The sequence below is a fragment of the Gorilla gorilla genome, chromosome 18 (genome assembly GCF_029281585.2).
Source record: "Gorilla gorilla gorilla isolate KB3781 chromosome 18, NHGRI_mGorGor1-v2.1_pri, whole genome shotgun sequence".
In the NCBI taxonomy this organism is placed as follows: Eukaryota; Metazoa; Chordata; class Mammalia; order Primates; family Hominidae; genus Gorilla; species Gorilla gorilla.
The window spans coordinates 87729078-87750740 of NC_073242.2; the positions used below are offsets into that span (position 1 = coordinate 87729078).

Genomic DNA, 21663 nt, shown 5'->3' on the forward strand with positions numbered 1-21663 from the left:
AAAACCTAGAGTGCAAAAGCACAGAGACAGAAAAGAACTCTGAAGATCAGAAAAAAGGTCAGAGGGAATCAGAGGGCCAGATCATGGTTAATGAATACACTGACTTATCTGAGACTGTGTTATCAACTTAAAAAATAGAAGGCACATTTCATCACAGTTAATGGCCAAAGAATAAAAAAGTTTCAAGTTTTTGTTTCACTAGGATCAGCAAAGATTTACTAAAATCCCGTTATCCTTACATTTGTTTCTGTAACTCTTGCTTAATTTTTTTCCCATGCAGATTATACAATAAAAACCTGGAAAGAATATTTTTAAGAGGCAGAATATGTTTTCAAATTTAACTATGCGCCGGGCTCGGTGGCTCAAGCCTGTAATCCCAGCAGTCTGTGGGGCTGAACTGGGCAGATCACCTGAGGTCAGGAGTTCGAGACCAGCCTGACCAACATGGTGAAACCCCATCTCTACTAAAAATACAAAAATTAGCCGGACGTGGCGGCATGCTCCTGTAATCCCAGCTACTCAGGAGGCTGAGGCTGGAGAATTGCTTGAACCCAGGAGGCAGAGGTTGCAGTAAGCCAAGATCGTACCATTGCACTCCAGCCTGGGCGACAAGAGCAAAACTCCGTCTCGGAAAAAAAAAAAAAAAGTTAAGTATGGGATACTCCATTATTTGTGTGGCACATAGGTTTGATACACTCTAAGTCTTAATCCTCCCTCATATGTCTTCTTTAGGTCAAATAGTGCCTACCATTCCATATGATTTTTTTTCAACCATTCCATATAATTTTCGAAATCTCTGACATCATAGACTTATTTGCTAATGTCCCTCTTAATATGTGGCTCCTAGATCACAATGTTTTACTACAGCCATAAATCGAAACATTATAGAAATATTGCCAAAAGCCTTTGATATACTTAAGTTTTCATATAGCCTAAGATTTTGCTACCAGATTTTAAGCTGTTTAATACAATTTTTTAATTATTTTACTCATCTCCCCTTCCCAACTGGTAGAATGGTTTCTATTTTAAGCAAAAACGTGTAGTGTGCTTAATTTTAGAGGATAAAGATAATCTTACTTTAACATCTTTGTAACCCAAGATTTTGTTTATAAAATAGTTTTAGAAGAAACAGTTGCTCCTGGTGAGGAGCAGACAGCATGGCAGCGTAGAAGAAACATCCCATTCACAGCCATAAAATGTTTGTCTTTAAGTACTGCAACACTGACTTAAAAAAAAAAAATCTTCCCTATTAACATGGTATTAAAAATACTGAGTGGCTGTACAAGCAATTGTTAAATTAGAAAGTTATTATATAAACAAGCTGGGTGTGGTGGAGCACAGCTATAGTCCTAACTACTGGGGAGGGTGAGGCAGGATGATCACTTGAGACCAGGAGCTGGAGGTTGCAGCGCGCCATGAATGTGTCTGTGAACAGCCACTGCATTCCAGGCTGATCAACACACCAAGACTCCACCTCCCTAAAACAAACAAAGTAGTCCAGAGAGGTCCTTCTTACCACCTCTAAAAATGGGCCAAATTCAGATTTCTCTTTGAAACTGATAAATTCAGAAATTAAAATGTTTAGGACCGACAAACGCCCCAAAACATACAAATATCCTCTGTTCAAGTGATGAATCTGCAACACCAATGAGCCATGAAAGAAAAAAAGTTGTCCATTTAGAGACCCACATCAGCCCACAGAAATAGCAGAATGGTCAAGAGTATAGAGCTGAGGGAAGAATCAAGATCAAGATATCATTTAAATATCTGTGATTAACCATCTAGCCAAAGGAGTGTGCCGGAAAAGCAGAATGCAGAAGAGGAGGCAGCAACCATTACCAAAGCTGAAAACAGAAAAGGGAGACTATCCCCAACATACTCCTCACCCTCAAGCATGCCCAAGATTGTTGATGTGAATAAATAATTGGGTCAATTCAAAAGTAAAAACACAAAGAATCAGCATGGAACCTATTTTAAGAAACTGTAAAACAAACAGCAAAAACAAAACACAGGTTAACAATACACATTACGGCCAGGCGCAGTGGCTGATGCCTGTAATCCCAACACTTTGAGAGGCTGAGGAGGGCGGGATCTCTTGAGGTTAGGATTTTGAGACCAGCCTGGCCAACATGGTGAAACCCAGTCCCTACTAAAAATACAAAAAATTGGCCGGGCGCAGCGGCTCACACCTGTAATCCCAGCACTTTGGGAGGCCAAGGCAGGCGGATCACCTGAGGTCGGGAGTTCCAGACTGGCCTGACCAACATGGAGAAACCTCGCCTCTACTAAAAATACAGTATTAGCCAGGCATAGTGGCACATGCCTGTAATCCCAGCTACTTGGGAGGCTGAGACAGGAGAATCGCTTGAATCCGGGAGGTGGAGGTTGCAGTGAGCGGAGATCGTACCATTGTACTTACTCCAACCTGGGCAACAAGAGCGAAACTCCGTCTCAAGGGAAAAAAAAAAAAAAAAAGTTAGCCAGGCATGGTAGCACATGCCTGTAGTCCTAACTACTCAGGAGACTGAGGCAGAAGAACTGCTTTAGCCCAGGAGTTTGAGGAGATGATGATCTTGCCACTGCATTCCAACCTAGGCAACAGAGTGAGACTCTGTCTCAAAAAATAAGTGAGGAAAAGTTAAATTAAACAAATGTTGATAGCAACCATATTCACAGAAGCCAAAGAAAGCAGAAGCAAAACTAAATATCCATCAACTGATGATACAGATACACAAAATATGAAATATCTATATAGTGGAATATTATTTAGCCATAAAAAGAAATGAAGTACTGATACATGCTACAATACAGATGAATCTTACTTGAAAACATTATATTAAATGAAAAAATGCAAGGCCGGGCATGGTGGCTCACGCCTGTAATCCCAGCACTTTGGGAGGCCAAGGCGGGCAGATCACCTGAGGTCGGGAGTTCAAAACCAGCCTGACCAATATGGAGAAACCCCGTCTCTACTAAAAATACAAAATTAGCTGGGCGTGGTGGCGCAGGCCTGTAATCCCAGCTACTCAGGAGGCTGAGGCAGGAGAATCGCTTGAACCCGGGAGGCGGAGGTTGCAGTGAGTGGAGATCACGCCACTGTACTCCAGCCTGGGCAACAAGAGCGAAACTCCGTCTCAAAACAAAAAAACAAAAACAAAAAACAAAAAAAGAAAGCCAGACACAGAAGGCCACATACAGTACGATTCCATTAAATACGCAAATGCACCAAGGCAGAAATAGAATAGTGGTCACTAAGGGCTAGACAGAGAAGGAAAAGGAAAGTGACCGCAAATGAACCCAGGTATTTCTTCTGGAGGTAATGAAAATGTTCTGAAATTAGATAGTGGTTATGGCTGCACAACTTTGTGAATCTGAAAAACTACCAAATTATATATTTTAAAAGGGTGAATCTGGCCAGGCGTGGGGGCTCATGTCTGTAATCCCAGAATTTTGGGAGGCTGAGGCGGGTAGATCACATGAGGCCAGAAGTTTGAGACCAACCTGACCTACATGGTGAAACCCCACCTCTGTTGAAAACACAAATAAGCCAGATGTGGTGGTGTACGCCTATAATCCCAGCTACTGGGGAGGGAGAGGCTTGGAAATCACTTGAACCCGGGAGGCGCGGATTGCAGTCAGCTGATATTATGCCACTGCACTCCAGCCTGGGAAACAGACCAATACTGTCTCATTAAAAAAAAAAAAAAAAAAAAAAGAAAAAGAAAAAGAAAAAAAGGCTAGGCACAGTGGCTCACGCCTGTAATCCCAGCACTTTGGGAGGCTAAGGCAGGTGGATCATGAGGTAAGGAGTTCAAGACCGGCCTGGCCAAGATGGTGAAACCGTCTCTACTAAAAATACAAAAAAATTACCCGGGCATGGTGGCAGGCACCTGCAATCTCAGCTACTTGGGAGGCTGAGGCAGAGAATTGCTTGAACCCAGGAGGCGGAGTTTACAGTGAGCCGAGATCACGCCACTGCACTCTAGCCTGGGTGACAGAGTGAGACTCTGTAAAAAAAAAAAAAAAAAAAAAAAAAAAAAAAGTGAATTTTACAACCTATGGATATTTCATTTTTTTTAATGTGAAAAATAAAGGAACCAAAAAAGAAAAAAAAGAGGAACCAGACCAAAACAAGTCAGATCATATTTTATAATTTTAGAGACAAGTCACAGCATTTTATTCAAGTTAATCCATTTCATTCAATAATCTACCATATTGTTCCCCGCACCACTATTACTGTCACTATTTCTCTTTGGAGATGACCAGGTTTTTAAAAATCTGGCTTGAATTTCCATAATGCCTAACTCTATGATCAAAACTATTTTTCCATCTCAAAAAAAAAAAAAAAAAAAACCTCCATCTAAAAAACAAAACAAAACAATTCCTTACCAAAAAGCAACCCCTTAATCACAAGACAGATAGAGGGAAAGATTAAGATATATTTGCATACATTTATCTTCACTAGAAACAATTCATAGTCCACAACCATTCAGGGTTGTGTTTACTTGGGGACTTTATTTTGGGGAGTGGGTTCTCATAAATGTTTGCTTAATAAAAATAATCTGCCCCACTGTATCATGGAAGGGAAATGAGGACTAGTCCCCAGAGAAAAAGCAGGCCGTCCTCCAGGGAAGGGGCCCTAATGACTCCTAGGGGAGACAGAGTCAGTGATCCTGCCTCTCTAACCCATCACCAGTAATAAAGTATAACCAGGTGAATGGGAGAGGCAGTAACTAGCCAGATAACCCATGGGCCAGAATTTCTAAAACAGGAATGCTTTTGTGTTTAAGTCAGAGGTGGAAAGATACTTTTGACGAAAGTTATGGAGAACAGAAAAGTGTGAAAAGGATAAAGGTTTTTCACCAGGGAATCCACAGAAAGGTATCAAAGGCAGTCTGGTGCTTTTCTTTTGGGATGAAGGTACCCCAAATGGGTTGTACAATTTTCACATAAAAACTGGAATGATACTGAACAAGTGAAATTGAAATCAGTTTCCCTCCTTTGTTCAATAAACACTGACAGAGCACCTGTGTGCAAGGCAGTCGGACAAGTGCTGAAGGGAAAAGTAAAGCTGTCTAAGATGTGGCCCTGAGCTGAAGGAGCAATCTAGCAGTGCCATCAGACCCCTGCACACTACAGAGCATGGTGTCAGGGGCCAAATGGAGGGAAGGACCACTTTCTGGCTGCAGCATCCAGGAAGGCACTCTGCAGTCCTTCCCTCTAGGTTCTCGGCATATGCTCCATGCCTGTGTGACTGCTCAGCCTGCCCTGTTCCGAACACTTGCTCATCTTCCTTATCTTTCTCTGTAGCATGAGAAATGTAAGTTTGAAAGGACAAAATTCTGCCTCACAGGTACCTAACAGAAGTGTCTGGAATTGATGTACGATGGAGTGTCACTTTATCTTGTTCCAGCAAGGTAGGAAAAAAAATTGGGAAAAGACAGGTAAACAGTGGTGGTGAGGGCAAGGTGTTTTCATCAGAAGGTGGGGGCAAAGGTATACATACTAAAAAGTCAATTTACCGCTGGGCACAGTGGCTTACGCCTGTAATCCCAGCACTTTGAGAGGCCAAGGCGGGTAGATCACAAGGTCAGGAGATTGAGACCATCCTGGCTAACACGGTGAAACCCCGTCTCTACTAAAAATACAAAAAAATTAGCCGGGTGTGGTGGCGAGCGACTGTAGTCCCAGCTACTCGGGAGGCTGCGGCAGGAGAATGGCATGAACCTGGGAGGCGGAGCTTGCAGTGAGCCAAGATCGCGCCACTGCACTCCAGCCTGGGCGACAAAGTGAGACTCCGTCTCAAAAAAAAAAAAAAAAAAAGTCAATTTAATATGTGGCTTACCCCAGAGGACACAAGGGTCCTGGCAGTCAAGGACCATAGGAAGGTAGCTGGAAGTCCTCTTGCCAAACGGACTGAACAGCTAAAATCTTTTTCTATTTCTTTTTTATCAACTGGTCTATTCAAGCTCAACCAGGGCATTTAAAAAGAAAAAAAAAAAAGGACTAACTAGCTTAAATAGCTTTGAAGGACAATTTCTAGAAAGGAGAAAGATCAGCCAGGCGTGATGGCTCGTGCCTGTAATCACAGCACTTTGGGAAGCCGAGGCGGGCACATGGCCTGAGATCAGGAGTTCGAGACCAGCGTGGCCAACGTGGTGAAACTCCATCTCTACTAAAAATACAAAAAATTAGCTGGGTGTGGTGGTGGAAGCCTGTAATCCCAGCTACTCGGGAGGCTGAGATAGGAAGATTGCTTGAACCCAGGAAAAGGAGGTTGCAGTGAGCTGAGATCGCGCCACGGTATGCCAGCCTGAGTGACAGAGTGAAACTCTGTCTCAAAAAAAAAAAAAAAAAGAAAGAAAGTAGGAAGATCACTGAATAAACACTGTACCACCCTCCTCAACACAAAAAAAAGTTGAGAATGAATGTAAAAGTGTAAAGAAAACTTTCAACTATCTTCAGGTTTGTGTTTGGCACTTTGATCTGTAAGCAATCAACATGGAGAGATGCTATCCCAAAGAGGAAAGTCTGCAGGAACCATACAAGGACTCTCCCACATGACTCAGCCAGGCAAGCCAATACCCACTGCACAGGAGGGTGTGATGGTGGCCCACCAAGTACTGAGTGAAGGAGTCCAGGGGCCCAAGGCTCTGATAAAGGATACTCCAAGGCCAAAAGACAACCCATGTGAAGCAGTCCAGCCCCAGGACCGTGACCAGCAAGGGCAAGGGTCTGGCTGGACAGAAGTAGGTGGCAGCTGCACTGCTGGCTTCCAACTTCACTATCATGAAAAACCCAGACATGAAGTTCGTTGGGGAGCCATCCCCAACCCTGTTTAAGAAAAGCCTGGGAGCTAGGCGCGAGAGCTCACGCCTATAATCCCAGCACCTTGGGAGGCCAAGGCGGGCAGATCACCTGAGGTTAGGAGTTCAAGACCAGCCTGGCCAACATGGTAAAACCTCATCTCTACTAAAATACAAAAATTAGCCGAGCATGATGGTGTGTGCCTACAGTCCCAGCTACTCGGAAGGTTAAGGCAGGAGAATCGCTTGAACCTGGGAGATGTTGGTTGCAGTGAGCTGAGATTGTGCCACTGCACTCCAGCCTGGGCAGCTGAGCAAGACTCCATCTCAAAAAAAAAAAAAAAAATTAGCTGGGTGTGGTGGTGGGTGCCTGTAGTCCCAGCTATTGGGGAGGCTGAGGCACGAGAATCACTTGAACCCAGGAGAAGGAGGTTGCAGTGAGCTGAGATCGCGTCACTGCACTCCAGCCTGAGCGACAGAGCTCAGGCTCCTCCAGGAGGCGGAGGTTGCAGTAAGACAAAATTGCACCACTGCACACTAGCCTGGGCGACTCTGTCTCGAATAAAAAAAAAAAGTAAAGAAAGGAAAATCTTAGCTAGCAGGTTTCTCAAGGCCCTGAGCACCAGCCCAAAGCCAGGTCAGACCTATTTTATAATTTCTATGGAAAATAAAAAGCTGTGAAAAATCTTTTTAAAAAAAAGATTGGGCTGGGCGTGGTGGCTCACACCTGTAATCCCAGAACTCTTCGATGCCAAGGCGGATCACTTGAGGTTGGGAGTTTGAGACCAGACTGACCAACATGGTGAAACCCCGTCTCTACTAAAAATACAGCCGGGCATGGTGGCACATGCCTGTAATCCCAGCTACTCGGGAGGCTGAGGCAGGAGAACTGCTTGAAACCGGGAGGCAGAGGATGCAGTGAGCCGAGATCATGCCACTGCACTCCAGCCCGGACGACAGAGTAAGACTCTGTCAAAAAAAAAAAAAAAAAAAAAAAAAATTGGGCTAAGAACTCTTTTACAGATGATGATGACAGAAATCACTTGAAATAAGGGGCGAAAGTTAGTTACCTTTCATGCAACATGCCCACATAAATGTGTGGTTTTCTTTCCACTGTCTACTCATTCCTTTAATGGCACTTGTTTTCTGGCTAGTTTACTTACATGCTGTATTTCCTGCTGGCTGGCTCGGTAATTTTTCTTGGTTAAATTGTCCACCAGGTAGCTGATTTGAGACAAGGCCAGCGAGAGCGAGTCAAGATTCATTGCTGGTTGGGGCGGAAGCAGGCGGCCGAGCCCGGCGCAAAATCACCATTATTCCCCTTTAGTCACCTCAGAGGCAGGTTAATGCTTTCTTTGTAATTAGGCTATATCTGGTATCTGTATAATATCTTCAGTTCTTCTTTACCAGGGGTCTTACTCTGTTCTGAAACATGGCACCTGTTTAAAAAAACACACACACACAAATCCAGATTTTTAAATTAAAGGAAAAAGGAGGCTGGTCCAGGCGCAGTGGTGTTTACAACTAATTGATCACAACTAGTTGCAAATTAATAATTAGAAGAGAATAGGGTTAAACTACCATCGTCTCTGTGTTAGTACCTAAAATGTTACTAATGACTCTAAAACGATAGTAAGGTAGCTCAACCACTGTTGATAAGAAATGCCAAGTTTCTCAATTATGCAGGGCAAGTATAAAAAGAAAATACGTGGCTGGGTGTGACAGCTCACACCTGTAACCCCAGCACTTTGCGAGGCCGAGGCAGGCAGATCACAAGGGCAGGAGTTCGAGACCAGCCCGGCCAACATGGTGAAACCCGTCTCTACTGAAAATACAAAAATTAGCCAGGCATGGTGGTGCACGCCTGTAATCCCAGCTACCCAGAAGGCTGAGGCAGGAGGATTGCTTGAACCTAGGAGGCAGAGGGTGCAGTCAGCTGAGATCGCGCCATTGCACTCCAGCTCTGGGCAACAGAGCAAGACTCCATCTTGGGGGGAAAAAAAATATGCCTGTAATCCCAGCACTTTGGGAGACCAAGGCGGGTGTATTGTCTGAGATCAGGAGTTCGTGACCAGTCTGGCCAACATGGTGAAACCCCGTCTCTACTAAGAATACAAAAAAATTTGGCCAGGCATGATGGCGAGCGCCTGTAATCCTAACTACTCGGGAGGCTGAGGCAGGGGAATTGCTTGAACCAGGGATGTGGAGGTTGCGGTGAGCCGAGATCATGCCACTGCATTCCAGCCTGGGTGAGAAAGCGGTACTCCATCTCAAAAAAAGAAAATACTCATCCAAAGAGTTTCATTTTAGTAAGACAACTTGTAACACTTAAGATTTCTATTTTACCTATTTCAAAATAATTTCTACTATACCCTTTGGAAGCAGCAAGTGGAAACTTACTTAAAATTAAGGTTTGTGGAAGGAACATTCATCTCTCATTTTCAGACTCTCTTTCCACGGTATCTGTGACCTATTTATAAGACCCTATGTATTCACTTTATTCTTTATGTTACTGCTTCAGAATCAGGTAGTTTGGTCTTATACCTTGGGATGTATGTTTTAGGTATCTGAATGGCTGTACAAGTAAGGAAGTCCAGAAGCCAAATTGCTTCCTGCATTGCTGAAACCGTTCCCTGGGAGAATTCAGAAAGGGAAGCCCAAAGCAGCAGTACAGCTAAAATGAAAGGATTATTATCAGTTTAACTCCAACCACCTGCTGAGTGAGAACTATTCTGTATAGAAAAGACAAATGTGGCTGTGCAGTGGCTCATGCCAAAGTGTTGTAATCCCAACACTTTGGGAGGATGAGGTGGGAGATGGGAGGATTGCTTGAGGCCAGGAGTCTGAGAAAAGCCTAAGCAACATAGTGAGATCCCATCTCTATTCTGTTGTTGTTGTTGCTGTTGTTGTTTTTGAGACAGTTTCACTCTTGTTGCCGAGGCTGGAGTTTAATGGCGCGGTCTCAGTTCACTGCAACCTCAGCCACCTGGGTTCAACTGATCCTCCTGTCTCAGCCTCCCACCTAGCTGGAATTACAGGCAACAGTCACCATGCCCAGCTAATTTGTTGTGTTTTTAGTAAAGAAGGGGTTTCGCCATGTTGGCCTGGCTGGTCTTGAACTCCTGACCTCAGACGATCCACCTGCTTCGGCCTTCCAAAATGCTGGGATTACAAGCATGAGCCATGGAGCCCACATCCCGGCTAGTTTTTGTATTTTTAGTAGAGACAGGGTTTTGCCATGATGGCCAGGCTGGTCTTTCAACTCCTGACCTCGTGATCCGCCCACCTCGGCCTCCCAGAGTGCTGGGATTACAGGCGTGAGCCACTGCGTCCAGCCACAACACCCATTTTTTAAGGAATTCACCAAGAACCACTGAAACACAAAAATCTCTGAAGGAAAGGAGCTGAGCTTATCCACAGCTTCCTGTTCTGAAGTCTGCTTGTAATTTCATTACAATCAAAACTCACCATGTAAGATGCAGGAAGCTCAGGAAGATTAAAACCCCTTTAAAAGGCCATTTAAAACCTTTATCTCTAACAGTTTCTTAATGTATAAAGGTTACATACTTTTATCAAGACAAAGCAAAGTTAACAGCTTCTTAATGTATAAAGGATACATAGTTTTATCTAGACAAATCAAAGGTTCTACATATGCTAGTGCTCCATACCCACCTTAAAAAAAAAAAAAAAAGAGCCTGTGCACAGTGGCAAACACCTGTAATCCCAGCACTTTGGGAGGCTGAGGCAGGAGGATCGCTTGAACCCAGGAGTTTGAGACCAGCCTGAGCAATATGGCAAGACCCTGTCTATTGAAAAAAAAAAAAAAAGTAAAATATTTTTAAGTAAATAATAAAAAGATGATGGATACACTTATTTTGTTCCTAATATGGCATTTTACTGGTCTCTCTAGTCTACTCTGATGACTTTTGGCTTCACAATATTGGAGTCCTTGAACTTTTCTTCTCTAGATTCACTTTCTTAGTAATCTACTTCAGTCTTTTTTTTTTTTATTTTTTATTTTTTTGAGACAGAGTTTCGCTCTTGTTTCCCAGGCTGGAGCGAAATGGCACAGTCTTGGCTCACTGCAACCTCCACCTCCCAGGTTCGCACGATTCTCCTGCCTCAGCCTCCCAGGTAGCTGGGATTACTGGCATGTGCCACCACGACTGGCTAATTTTGTATTTTTTCTAGTAGAGGTGGGGTTTCTCCATGATGGTGAGGCTGGTCTCGAACTCCTGACCTCAGGTGATCCACCCGCCTCAGCCTCCCAAAGTGTTGGGATTATAGGAGTGAGCCACCGCATCTGGCCTACTAACAGTCTCATGGCTTAAAAAATCATCTGTAGGCCGGGTGTGGTGGTGCACACCTATAATCCCAGCTACTTGGGAGGCCGAGACAGGAGAATTGCCTAAACCTGGGAGGCGGAGGTTGCAGTGAGCCAAGATCACACCACTGCACTCCGGCCTGGGCAACAGAGCAAGACTCTGTCTCAAAAAGAAAAAAAAAAAAACCATCTATAAATTAGCCAGGTGTAAATCTGTAATCCCAGCTACCCAGGAGGTTGAGGCAGGAGAATTACTTAAACCCAGGAGGTGGAGGTTGTAGTGAGCTGAGATCATGCCACCTCACTCCAGCCTGGGCAACAGAGTGAGACTCTGTCTCAAAAAAATAAAATAAAATAATAAAAAAATTTTTTTTAAAAGAAAAAACCATCTATACCAATAACTCTCTCAAAAGTTCTATCTTCAGCCCAAACCTCTCTCATAGTGTCCAAATTTGTATAATATCTCTACTTCATATCTCAAATATATCATATTCAAAAAAAAGCTCCTTGTCTTCCCCCTACTTAATGATGTCACACCCTGCAAAGCACTCCCCATCTCAGTTGATGCTAATTTCATCCTTAAACTTACTCAGGCCAAAATCTTGGAGCCAATACCTATAGCCAAAACCTATAGCCAATCTGACAGGAAATTATTTTGGCTCTGCCTATAAAATATAACCAGAATCCAACCATTTCTCACAATATCCAAGCTATGATAAGGATCATCATATCTCTCACCTGGATTACTATGCTAGCCCTCTAACTTGATCTCCCTGCTACACTTGCTTCCTATGGTCTATTCTCAACATAATGTCCAGAGAAAAATAATTTTCAATCATAAAAAACTCAAAACCCAGGCATGGTGGCTCACACTTGCAGTCCCAGCTACTTGTGACTGCTTGAATGCGGGAGTTCAACACTGCAGTTAGCTATGATCACACCACTTGCATTCCAGCCTGGGATAACATACCTAGACCCTATCTCTACAATTTAAAAGTGTGTGTGTGTGTGTGTGTGTGTGTAACATATCTAGACCCTATCTCTACAATTTAAAAGTGTGTGTGTGTGTGTGTGTGTCTGAAACTCAGATATGTCACCCTGTTCTCAAAACCCGCCACTGACTCAAAGAGTAGAAAGAAGCCGAAGTCTTTACAATGTCCAATAAACACACAATGGTTAGGTTAAGGGACCTAACCACTGATACTCTTCCAGCTTCCTCTTATACTCTTCTTCCCCTACTCAGTTCTCTCTGGCCACAGTGGCCTCCTTGTTGCTTCTCAGGTACACTCTCACCTTAATGCCTCTGCACCAAACTGATACCTTGGTCTGGAATGCCCTTCTTGTGGACAGCAATATGGCTAACTACCTCTCTTTAAGTCTTTACTCAAACATCACCTTCTCAGTGAAGACACTCTGACTATCCTATGCAAAACTGTAATCCCCACACCCCTGCCCCATGCATTTTTCCACATCATATAAACTAACACGTATCATACTTATATTTTTAGTCTCCTCGTATTAGGATGTAAGTTACATAACAAACAAGTAATTGTTTACTCTGCACCAATTTATTATACATACTTCATGTCCCATAGTAAGAACTCACTAAATATTTGCTCAATGAATAAGATATAAATTGAAGCCTAGGATTTTGTAACCTGTATTTTCACTCTACCAAAAAAACACGAAAATCCACTGAAATACTGCTAGTCATATACAACAATTACATGAGAATAGACAATAAGTGATTTAGCCTTAGTAGTGTATACTACACAAAGCTGTAAACAGCCTTCCAATAAACCTCTAGCGCTACAATGTGTATACAGAGTTTGGGTCACCATGTCATTATTTATAGGCCATTTTTAAATACTGTAACACAAAGCTATAGTCACTTTCGAACAAGTTCATCACAAAAATATTTATTTAGAGAGTTAATTATTTTAAGATCATTAAAGTTGAGATTCCAAGATATTCATTCACTATAAGGGATTTGTAGCGCTGGATCATTCTATTTGTATACGCGTTATCTACTATTGGCTCTTTACATGCCAGGGACTCAGACAGTTTTAATGATTAACTTCATATCCAGGCCAAAACCTTAAAAAAACACTGCAAAAGGCTGGGCGCGGTGGCTCACGCCTGTAATCCCAGCACTTTGGGAGGCCAAGGCGGGTGGATCACCTGAGGTCGGGAGTTGGAGACCAGCCTGACCAACATGGAGAAACCCCATCTCTGCTAAAAAAAAAAAAAAAAAAAATACAAAATTAGCCAGGCTTGGTGGCGCCTGCCTGTAATCCCAGCTACTTGGGAGGCTGAGGCAGAAAAACTGCTTGAACCCGGAGGCAGAGGTTGCGGTGGGCCAAGATCGTGCCACTGCACTCCAGCCTGGGCAATAAGAGCGAAACTCCATCTAAAAAAAAAACAAAAAACAAAACAAAACAAACAAAAAAAACCACACCAAAGCCAGGCGCGGTGGCTCATGAGGTCAGGAAATCGAGACCATCCTGCCTAACACGGTGAAACCCCATCTCTACTAAAAATACAAAAAAGTAGCTGGGCGTGGTGCTGGGCGCCTGTAGTCCCAGCTGCTCGGGAGGCTGAGGCAGGAGAATGGCATGAACCTGGGAGGCGGAGGTTGCAGTGAGCTGAGATCGCACCACTGCACTCCAGCCTGGGTGACAGAGCAAGACTCCGTCTCAAAACAAAAACAAAAACAAAAACAAACACACCAAAAATGGCTACCATTTCAACAAATCTCCCAATCTTCATTATTAAAAACACATATTGCTGGGTGTGGTGGCTCCCACCTGTAATCCCAGCACTTTGGGAGGCTGAGGCGGGGGGATAACCTGAGGTCAGGAGTTCAAGACCAGCCTGGCCAACATGGTGAAACCCTACCTCTACTAAAAATACAAAAATTGGCCAGGTGTGGTGGTGCACACCTGTAATCCCAGCTACTCAGGAGGCTGAGGCAGGAGAATCACTTGAACCCAGGAGGTGGAGGCTGAAGTGAGCTGAGATTACGCCATCACGGCACTCCAGCCTAGGCGACAGAGCAAGACTCTGTCTCAAAATAAAATAAAATAAAATAAAAACACATAAATACATCCCTCCAAAACTCCAGAGGACTTGTCATTATCATGCCACTGATATTTCAACATGGGAAACAACTATAATTCTAAGGAAAAAGAAGCAATCATACAATAAAAATGCTAAATCCTTTCCAAGCAATAAATTACCTCTTTATTTTCCTTTTGAGACAGGGTCTCTGTCACCCAGGCTGGAGGGCAGTGGCACAATCACGGCTTACCGCAGCCTCCCTGACTCGGATGATCCTCCTACCTCAGCTTCCTGAGTAGCTAGGACTACAAGCACCCGCTACCACACGGCTAATTTTTGTATTTTTTGTAGAGATGGGGTTTTGCCATGTTTCCCAGGCTGGTCTCAAACTCTGGGGCTCAGCGATCCCTCTGCCTAGGCCTCCCCAAGTGCTAGGATTATAGGCATGAGCCACGGTACCCAGCCAAATTACCTTGTTTCCCTAGTCTTCTCACAGCACTTCTCAATTAAACGATGTACAGTGCAAATGAAAGGTCACTGACATTTGACAATAATATACTACAAGTCAACTGTTACCTGAACAATGATATCAAAAAATTTACCAACAATATGGTTATGATAATATAAAGTAGCCAAGCATGGTGGTTCACACCTGTAATCCTAGCACTTTGGGAGGCCAAGGCAGGAAGATCACTTAAACTCCAGAGTTCAAGACCAGACTGAGCAACATAGTGAGACAGTGTCTCTATAATTAAAATATAAGAAATAAAAAGTAAAATAATGGCTGGGTGAGGTGGCACGCACTGGTAGTCCCTGCTACTCAGGAAGCTCAGGTAAAAAGATGACCTGAGCCCAGGAGTTTGAGGCCAGCCTGGGCAATATAGTGAGACCCCGTCCCCTAAAAAACAAAAAATAAGTAAAACAGCAACTGAGGGGAACAAAGATTGTACAAGGCCATTCTCAGTACTCTTCCTAATACTAAAATACTATAAATCACCCAAAAATAAATGAGTGTAAAGATTATCTTCAGGCCAGGCGCACCGGCTCACGCCTGTAATCCCAGCACTTTAGGAGGCCGAGACGGGAGGATCACCTGAGGTCAGGAGTTCAAGGTCAGCCTGGCCAACATGGCAAAACCCTGTCTCTACTAAATATACAAAAACTAGCCAGGCGTGGTGGCGGGCACCTGTAATCCCAGCTACTAGGGAGGCTGAGGCAGGGAGAATCACTTGAACATGGGAGACGGAGGTTGCAGTGAGCTGAGATCAAACCACTGCACTCTAGCCTGGGCAACAGAGCAAGACACCGTCTCAAAAAAAAGAAAAAAAAAGATTATCTTCATACATGCAATATGACACCCACCCAATATGCTTAATGTCCAATTAAAATATAGTTTTGCCATACATAAACCACTACCTACTGCAGAGCTGGGGGGAAAGGATTATAAAATGGCATTCGCATTTTCACTAGAGAACACTATACAATATTACTAATTGTCTATTGAACATCCAATCTAAACAGAACCAAGAGCAGCTGTGGTATATAGTTTGTTAAATGTCAACAAAAGTATACTCATGACACTAAGTCACTAAGTGAAAAGCTGCAGAACTCCTGAATAGCATGATCCCAAATAAGGTCTCGATCAATAGCAGTTACATAGGAGCTTTCACTTAAAATTCCACTAAAAGAGTCCAGAAATCTACACACCTCCAAAAGTGTAACATATGGATAGTATTATTTACCGCAGCAGTATTTGTCAGAGCACGAAAGATGGTTGGCCAGGACTAGGTGATTGGTGAATAAACATCCTGGACCGTGTATATAGTCATCTGTCTTTTGTTTAAGCACTTGTATATATACTGTCTTTTGTTTGTATATATGCACACATATATATAGTTGCTTTTTTGTGAAAATACTCACAATAAACAAGCCAATGAAAATGGCTATCTAGGCTGGGCAAGGTGGCCATGGCTGTAATCCCAGCACTTTGGGAGGCCAAGGCAGGCATTCACCTGAGGTCAGAAGTTCGAGACCAGCCTGGCCAACATGGAGAAACCCCATCACTACTAAAAATACAAAATTAGCTGGACCTAGTGGCACATGCTTGTAATCCCAGCTACTTAGGAGGCTGAGGCAGGAAAATCGCTTGAATCCAGGAGGCGGAGGGTTGCAGTGAGCGGAGATCATGCTATTGTACTCCAGCCTGGGCAACAACAGCAAAACTCAAAAAAAAAAGAAAGAAAGAAAGAAAAGGGCTATCTAAATGGGTGAGAAAAAAGGAGAAGAGATAGAAGTCAGAACAAAAATTCACTGATTACATCTTTTATTTTTGGTTTTGATTTCTGAGCCATGTAAATATACTGCATGATTGAAAATTTTAAGAAAAGGCCAGGTGTGGTGACTCACGCCTGTAATCCCAGCACTTTGGGAGGGTGAGGCGGGCAGATCACCTGAGGCCAGGAGTTTGAGACCAGCTTGGCCAACATAGTGAAACCCTGTCTCTACTAAAAAATACAGAAAAAATTAGCCAGGTGTGGTAGCTAGTACCTGTAGTCCCACCTACTCAGGAGGATAAGGCATGAGAATCGCTTGAACTCAGGCCGTGGAGGTTGCAATGAGCCAAGATTATGCCATTTCAGTCCAGCCAGGGTGACAGAGCTAGACTCTTGTCTCAATTAAAAAAAAAAAAAGAAAAAGAAAGAAAAAGAACATTTTAAGAAAAATAAACTAAAACACAAACAAACCTGAATGTCCAATTTGTATTACAAAACACAGTGAAACCAGGCCAGGCACAGTGGCTCACAACGTAATCCCAGTACTATGAGAGACCAAAGAAGGCAGATAATTTGAGGTCATGAGTTCGAGACACCCTGGCCAACACAGTGAAACCCTGCCTCTACTAAAAATACAAAAAATTAGCCAGGCATAGTGGCACGTGCCTGTAATACCAGCTACTCGGGAGGCTGAGGCAGGAGAATTGTTGAGCCTGGGAGGCTGAGGCTGCAGCGAGCTGAGATCACATCACTGCACTCCAGCCTGGGTGACGTAGTGAGACTCTGTCTCAAAAAAAAAAAAAAAAAAAAAGAACTAAAAGTAGAACTATCATTTGATCCAGCAATCCCACCTACTGGGTATCTGTCCAGAAGAAAAGAAATTATTATACAAAAAAGATATTTGCACACGTTTACAGCAGTACAATTCGCAATTGCAAAACATGGAACCAATCCAAATGCCCATCTATCAACGAGTGGATAAACAAACTGTGGTACATATATACACAACGGAATAGTACTCAGCCATAAAAAGGAATGAATTAATGGCATTTGCAGTGACCTGGATGAGACTGGAGACTATTATTCTAAGCAAAGTCACTCAGGAATGGAAAACCAAACATCATATGTTCTCACTCGTAAGTGGGAGCTAAGCTATGATGATGCAAAGGCATAAGAATGACACAATAGACCTTGGGGATTCAGGGGGAAAGTGTGGGAAGGGGATGAGGAATAAAAGACTACAAAGTGGGTACAGTGTATACTGCTCAGGTGATGGGTTCACCAAATTCTCACAGATCACCACTAAAGAACTTACTCGCCGGGTGCAGTGGCTCATCCCTGTAATCCCAGCACTTGGGGAGGCCGAGGCAAGTGGATCACGAGGTCAGGAGTTCGAGACCAGCCTGACCAACATAGTGAAACTCCACCTCTACTAAAAATACAAAAATTAGCCGGGTGTGGTGGCACACAACTATAACCCCAGCTACTTGGGAGGCTGAGGCAGGAGAATCGCTTGAACCTGGGAGGTGGAGGTTGCAGTGAGCCAAGCTCTTGCCATTGCACTCCAGCCTAGGTGACAGAGGGAGACTCTGTCTCAAAAAAAAAAAAAACACAACAAAATACAAACAAACAAAAAAACAAAACTTACTCATGTAACCCACACCACCTGTCCCCCAATAACCTATAGAAATAAAAATTTTGTAGGGGTGGGAGAGACAGTTTCGAGCTTGTCACCCAGACTGGAGTGCAATGGCATATTCATGGCTCATGCAGCCTTGATCTCTTAGGCTCAAGTGATCCTCCCGCCTTAGCCTCCCAAGTAGCTGGGACTACAGACACATGCCACCATGCCTGGCTACTTATTTTATTTTTTGTAGACACCGGGTCTCACTTTGTTGCCCAAGCTGGTCTGGAACTCCTGAGCTCAAGTAATCCTCCCACCTCAGCCACCCAAGGTGTTGAGATTATAGCCATGAACTATTTGGCCAGAAAACATCTTTAATTGGAAAATTTTACTATTCCCATTCCTTCTTTTATCATGAAGGAATATCCTTCTGGGATCACTTAGGGTGATATATATATATCTCATATTACATATAATAATACATTAACATACATAATAATACATTAACATGTTACTAACATATACATTATCTACTAAAGTTGGCATTCCTATCAACTCAAACATCTGAGCCCTAACTATACACCATGTACTCACTTTAGGTATTATAGAAAACACAAAAGGAAACATTGACCAAGAGGCTTAATGTAATAAATACAGACTTTACTATAACGCTATGCAACTAAGGCAGCTGTGTGTAAGAATTGGAAAGGGGAGAGAGGGCTATTTAAAATGCTGATTCCTGGCTGGGCAAGGCGGCTCACGCCTATAATCCCAACACTTCAGGAGGCTGAGGCGGGTGAATCACTTGAAGCCAGGAGTTCAAAACCAGCCCTGCCAACATGGCAAAACCCCATCTCTACTAAAAATACAAAAAACTAGCCAGGCATGGTGGTAGACACCTGTAATCCCAGCTACTCAGAGAATCGCTTAAACGCAGGAGGTGGAGGGTTGCAGTGAGCTGAGATCGCACCAATGCACGCCAGTCTGGGCAACAGAGCAAGACTCTGCCTCAATAAGAAATAAATAGGCCAGGCGCGGTAGCTCATGCCTGTAATCCCAGCACTTTGGGAGGCCGAGGCAGGTGGATCACTTGAGGTCGGGAGATCGAAATCATCCTCACTAACATGGTGAAATTCCATCTCTACTAAAAATACAAAAAATTAAAAGGCGGGGCGCTGTAATCCCAGCAATTTGGGAGGCCAAGGAGGGCGGATCACGAGGTCAGGAGATCGAAACCATCCTGGCTAACACAGTGAAACCCTGTCTCTACAAAAATACAAAAAAATTACCCGGGCGTGGTGGCAGGCGCCCGTAGTCCCAGCTATTCGGGAGGCTGAGGCAGGAGAATGGCGTGAACCTGGGAGGTGGAGCTTGCAGTGAGCCGAGATCGCACCACTGCACTCCAGCCTGGGCAACAGAGTGAGACTCCGTCTCAAAAAAACATAAAACAAACAAAACAAAACAAAAAATACAAAAAAATCAGCCGGGCGTGGTGGCAGGCACCTGTAGCCCCAGCTACTCGGGAGGCTGAGGCAGGAGAATCGCTTAAACCCAGGAGGTGGAGGTTGCAGTGAGCCGAGAGCACACCACTGCGCTCCAGCCTGGGTGACCGAGCTAGACTTGGTCTCTAAATAAATAAATTTAAAAAATGCTGATTCCTAAGCACCACCCAAGACCAAGAGAGTCAACACTGCTAGAGAAAAGGAGTACAGGCTATTTTAAACTCCCCAGTCAGGCTGAGCGAGGTGGCTCACGCCTGTAATCCTACCACTTTGGGAGGCTGAGGCGGGTGGACTGCCTGAGCTCAGGAGTTCAAGACCAGCCTGGGCAATACGGTGAAACCCTGTCTCTGCTAAAATACAAAAAATTAGCCGGGCGTGACAGTGTGCACCTGTAGTCCCAGATACTTGGGAGGCTGAGTCAGGGGAATTGCTTGAACCCGGGAGGCAGAGGTTACAGGGAGCCGAGATCACGCCACTGTACTCCAGTCTGAGCGACAGAGCGAGACTCCATCTCCAAAAAAAATAAATAAAATAAATAAACTCCCCAGTCAATTCCTGAGAACCACTGACCTAAGGAGCAGTGTCAGGTTATTCCTTGCTAACAGGTATTAGAAATATTTAAGAAGCCGGGCACGGTGGCTCACGCCTGTAATCCCAGCACTTTGGGAGGCCAAGGAAGGAGGATCACCTAAGGTCAGAAGTTCGAGACCAGCCTGGCCAACATGGTGAAACCTTGTCTCTACTAAAAATACAAAAATTAGCTGGGTGTGGTGGCAGGCATCTGCAGTCCCAGCTACTCAGGAGGCTGAGGCAGGAGAATGGCATGAACCCGTGAAGCAGAGCTTGCAGTGAGCCGAGATCACGCCACTGCACTCCAGCCTGGAAGACAGAACGAGACTCCGTCTCAAAAAAAAAAAAAAAAAAAAGAGAAATATTTAAGAAAAGGATACTGTACTTTGATGCAATCTCTTCTTTGAGGACAAGGAATGCCCCTCACACCTACTCCTTTTTCTCCCCTTAACTCCTTCCAACTGGACCAAAGACATGTTTGCTCGTTTTTTTCCTTTAACAGAAGGGGTCTTGCTCTGTTATCCAGGCTGGAGTCTAGTGGTGTGACCACACCTCGCTGCCAACCTCAAACACTCCTGGACTCAAGTGATCCTCCCACCCGAGCCTCCCAAGTAGCTGGACCTACAAGAATGTGCCACATGCCAGGCTGCAAAGACATCAATCTAAAGGCAGTTTGGTTTCCCACAGCACTGATGCCAGCAATGTTCTACCACCTACCTTGCTCTAAATTTAAATATCAGGCACCTTAAGAAGACAAGTAGGCAAGACCCAAGGCTATCAGTTTATTGAACTGCCAACTTCCAATACTAAAAAAATACTAAATACTAAATACAGGATACTTACACCAACTGATAACCAAGTTTGACCTTGAAAATTATTTACTTCCCAAGTAGCATTCTGACCTAAAAGAGGTCAATCTGAGCCTTGTCTTTTTTTCACTCTCTTTCTGCAATTATGAAAATGTTCTACATCAGACTGGCGCCGTGGCTCACACCTGTAATCCCAGCACTCTGGGAGGCCAAGGTATGTGGATCACCTGAGGTCAGGAGTTCAAGACCAGCCTGGTCAATATGGCAAAACCCCATCTCTACTAAAAGTACAAAAATTGGCCAGGAATGGTGGCATGCACCTGTAATCCCAGCTACTCAGGAGGCTGAGGCAGGAGAATAGCTTGAACCCAGGAGGTGGAGGTTGCAGTGAGCCGAGATCCTGCCACTGCACTCCAGCCTGGGCGACAAGAGCAAAACTTATATGGAAGGCTGATTATACACTTACTAATATTAACTACTTCTCCAAGACGCAAAGATTCTAGATTTATGGGGCAGTTCCAAAAGGTTGGTTCACTTATTAAAATCTTAGTTATAACTATTGTGTACATAATAGAATAACTTATGCAAGTATAATAAACACTAAGTAGAATTGGTCTAAGCACTTTACATGTTTCTTTAATCCTCACAACTCAAGGGTGATATTATTACCCCAACTTTACAGATAAGGAATAGTT

The 21663-nt window shown here is 43.9% G+C and overlaps 1 protein-coding gene and 1 pseudogene across 8 annotated transcripts in view; both read right to left on the reverse strand.

Moving 5' to 3' along the window:
- CNOT1 (CCR4-NOT transcription complex subunit 1) overlaps positions 1 to 21663 on the reverse strand; it is a 111044-nt gene that overhangs the window by 72309 nt on the left and 17072 nt on the right. For all 8 annotated transcript variants that reach the window (XM_004057735.5, XM_019011860.4, XM_019011855.4 and 5 more), the window contains exon 2: positions 7970 to 8245. In XM_004057735.5, coding sequence (XP_004057783.1) covers positions 7970 to 8071 — 102 coding nt within the window. In that variant the 5' untranslated portion in view covers positions 8072 to 8245. The remainder of the gene's footprint in view (positions 1 to 7969; positions 8246 to 21663) is intronic.
- Positions 4360 to 7961, reverse strand: LOC129527386 (transmembrane protein 254-like; annotated as a pseudogene).